This window comes from Theropithecus gelada, chromosome X, assembly GCF_003255815.1.
Source record: "Theropithecus gelada isolate Dixy chromosome X, Tgel_1.0, whole genome shotgun sequence".
In the NCBI taxonomy this organism is placed as follows: Eukaryota; Metazoa; Chordata; class Mammalia; order Primates; family Cercopithecidae; genus Theropithecus; species Theropithecus gelada.
Window position 1 is genome coordinate 29,733,508 of NC_037689.1, and position 3,615 is coordinate 29,737,122.

The 3,615-nt window shown below is 45.4% G+C and overlaps 1 protein-coding gene across 2 annotated transcripts; it reads right to left on the bottom strand.

The window, feature by feature from the left end:
• Positions 1–1,934: 1,934 nt before the first annotated feature.
• LOC112615764 (testis-specific basic protein Y 1-like) lies at positions 1,935–3,274 on the bottom strand. Of its 2 annotated transcripts, none has more exons than XM_025372630.1 (3): positions 3,114–3,274; positions 2,528–2,774; positions 1,935–2,337 (listed from the first exon to the last, which is right to left on the bottom strand). In XM_025372630.1, the coding sequence occupies exons 2-3, from the start codon at positions 2,627–2,629 to the stop codon at positions 2,017–2,019; spliced, it is 423 nt and encodes a 140-aa protein (XP_025228415.1). In that variant the 5' UTR covers positions 2,630–2,774; positions 3,114–3,274; the 3' UTR covers positions 1,935–2,016. The 2 variants fall into 2 exon arrangements, with proteins under 2 accessions (XP_025228415.1, XP_025228416.1); XM_025372631.1 differs by lacking the exon at positions 3,114–3,274 and having other exon boundaries at positions 1,935–2,062; positions 2,094–2,337; positions 2,528–2,698.
• Between the last annotated feature and the right edge of the window lie 341 nt (positions 3,275–3,615).

The following is a 3,615-nucleotide window of genomic DNA, read 5'->3' on the forward strand; positions in this document are numbered from 1 at the left end:
ATTTTAAAACACACTGCAATGTTGCTCCATAATATTCATCATTCATCAAACCCAAAAGTGACCACTGACAAGATTCAGTTTATTTCAGTTTTTATGCTGTCATTATGGAAAAAAACTACAGCAGGGAGTTCACCAATTTCCCTTTGGAAAGAGATATACAACCACAGCCAACAGGCTTTCCTAAAAGACAGCAGGAGCTTTTCATTCTGGCTTGTTTCCCATCTGTAACATACAGATATTTATTGTTCAGGGTCAATACAGCCTTGCAAATAAATAGGCTTTGAGTTATACCAAGTATGCTCATCCTTATATGGTATTTCCATATAAGAAATACAAAAGAAATACACCACAAAATGATGGTGTTCAGGACATGGGGCAATGCTCTGTTTCTGCATCCTAGGTTTCATAGGATTCCATAGGAGACAGCTACAAGTTCAACATGCAAAGCTCTGAAATCCCTTCCTAAGCTAATGAAGTGAAGCCCTGACCGCACCAAGGAAAGGATGAAACACAACTCATTTGTTGTTTCTCACATGATGCTACCATCTCTTCTAAGTCACCATTAATTTTAACATCTTTAAAGATATAAGAACAATCTGTGTAACAAATGAAAACTGCCTGTAAAGTTAGTGCTTTACATCTCAAAAGCTTATTACATGGAAATTCATATTTTCATAATCACATAAAAGTTTAACATGTTATTCATAATAAGATTACAGGACCTGAGTTATTCTGTCTGTGTAATTATTAACAACTGGAAATTAAATCGTGATAATTTTGTACTCTTTTCTTCTTAAAATAAGAATTTCCTTTCTTCTTTTGCCTGAGAACCATGCTTGAACAATACTAACGACTTACCTTCTAAAACAAATGTTTATATATAATATATAAATATAAATATGTTTTATATATGTATTTATACATAAAATGTATATTTATATATAAATATCTCTATATATTCTACATAAAAACGTAAAAATACATATAAATATATAAATATGTATAGTAGGTTCTAGTATATATAGAAAAGACCTATGTACTTTGAACATGTGTATATATATCTATATATATTTATATATTATATAAATATATAATTCATATTTCTATATTTGTATTTATATATTTTATATAAATATATATAATCTATATAGTTTTGTATATAGTAAATATAGTTGTATATTATTTTATTTACATATATTTAAATATGTTTTGTACAGTAAATTCTACTATATATAGAAAAGACTTGTGTATTTCTAATGTATGGAAATGTGAAATGTACTTTTTGTCTCCTCAGTCGCAAAAATAAAAAGGCTTTTTTCAAGTGGATAGATTTTGCTCTACTTTGAATTTTTCTGAATCATATTAGATTGTAGGGAGGGGACACTGAAAGGAAAGAGGTTGGAGATGATTCTTCCATCGGTTTCTATAAACGAAAAGGTATTTTAACAATGAAACCTAAGTAGGTAGAATCCAGTTCTTGGTACTTGGTGTATGTGCTAGCAAGATTGCATGAAGAAACAAACGTTACAAGAAGCGGAGTCATCCCGTGAAGGGGAAACTTTTCTCCAATGCTCAGCCGTGACGCAATCCTTATCCTCCTGTCTGGCTAACTGTGACATGTCCCTTTGACCTCAACCCCGCGGGACCCCACTTCCCTCCCTCCCCACATACCACCCATTTCTTCCTTCTTTCCTTTCTCCCTCCCCCCCCCTCCTCTTCCTCCCTCCCTCCCTCCCTCCCCACACCCCACCTCTTCCTCCCTCCCTCCCTCCCCACACACTACCTCTTCCTCCCTCCCTCCCTCCCCTCAGACCACCACTTCCTCCCTCCCTCCCCTCACACCACTTCTCCCTCCCTCCCTCCCCACACCCCACCTCTTCCCCCCTCCTTCCCTCCCTCCCCACCATCAGAGAACACGGAGTCACTGAGATCAATTTGCAACACATTCATTTTATTGTCTTCACCAGGGGCCACCGTGCTGGTGAGATCTCTGAGGTCTGGCGACTGGAACTGAACTTAGTCGCTGCTCAGGGAGATGGGGGAGTCGCTGGCCGCCCCCTCACTCAGTGGCTCCTCCAGCTGGCTCTCCTGGCTCAGTGGCTCCTCCAGCTGGCTCTCCTGGCTCAGGGGGTCGTCCTGGGTCCCCTCGCTCACTGGCTCCTCGGGGGGCAGCTCGTGCTGAGGGAGCTCCTGGCTGGGCTGGTCACTGGGGCCGGGGGCCGCTGGCCCGCTCCCCGCCTCAGGGGCCGCCGCCGCCGCCGCCATCTTGCTCGCGGCCCGTTTCTTCCCGCCTCTCCCTCCACGAGCTGCTTTTCCCTTCTTGGGCGCCCTGGTAGCCTGGAAGGACAACAGGGAGATGCCAGAAGGGCTCTGGTTGAGGGAAGAGGATGGAGGAGGCTGGGAACAGGGACGTTTCCTCAGAGGCGGGCGGGCCGGGTGGGGGGCTGTGCCAGGGGAGGCCGGGAGAGGATTCTGGTGAGGAAGGAGGCGAGGGGAAGCCGAGGAGGAGCTTGGGTGGGTCCCTCACCTTCTTCTTCGGGCTACTGGGGCTCTGCTGAGAAGAGGACTTCCTCTTTCGGCTCTCCTTGGTCATGGCCGGGGATCCCGAGGCTCTCGGCTTCGGACTCATCTTCCACAGCTCAACGCCTCCCAACGGTCAACCGCGGGCTGCCCGGGGTCCCCGTATATACCCCTCCCGCGGTCTCGGGACAATGAGGCGACCACGTCCCTGAGCTGTGATTGGTCAACACCCCACTACCCAGCCAATGGGAGCCCTGGGCGGGAAGGGAGGCCTTTGACGTCACAAAGCGCCAGCACGACCTGACTGAGGAAGGTGGCGGGGGAGTGACATCTGAGGAGGAAGGTGGCGGGGGAGTGACATCTGAGGAGGAAGGCAGGGTGCTCTGGTTGGAGAAAGGGGGTTTGGGTTAGCACCCCTAAGGATAGTTCCCAAACTGACATGGCAGCCCTCCTAAACGCCCCATGTTCAATTTTGGCAGATCACGTGGCACGGGAGGATATTTCTGCCACATGGTTCCCCTGGACCCCCCCACTCAGTGGTACATTCCATTTCTCCACACCTGCCATCGTTACCCAGTTTCTGTATCACCTACCTAAAATCCCTCCCTGTTAAATGGGACGGGTTTGGGGCTGTATAAAGACGTCAATCATCCCTCTCTCCTATAAATTCCTCTGCTACACCTTGAGGACCATTCACTTCTTGGATGCCATGAAACAACTTTTCCATCTCACTTCCTTCTCCCAGCGTCCACATAGTGCCTCACAATTTTTCATTCTCGTGGTTTAAAGCACTAGCTTCCAGAGGTCAAGATCAGCAAACACACCGACTCAGCTGGGTATCTGTATCAGGCTGGGTTCCTCAGAGAAGGAGAAACTAAACCAACAGGATATTTGTGTGTGTGTGTGTGAGAGAGAGAATGTGTGTGTGTAATATTATATATCATAAACATCTATTTACTATAATATAGTATTCATTTATGAATAATATTATATATATGATACGGTTTACTCTAAGTAAGTGGCTCAAACCTTCACACAATGTGGGGTCTAGGAAGCTGAAATTTGTAGGGCAAGTGAGCAAGCTGGAAACTAAAA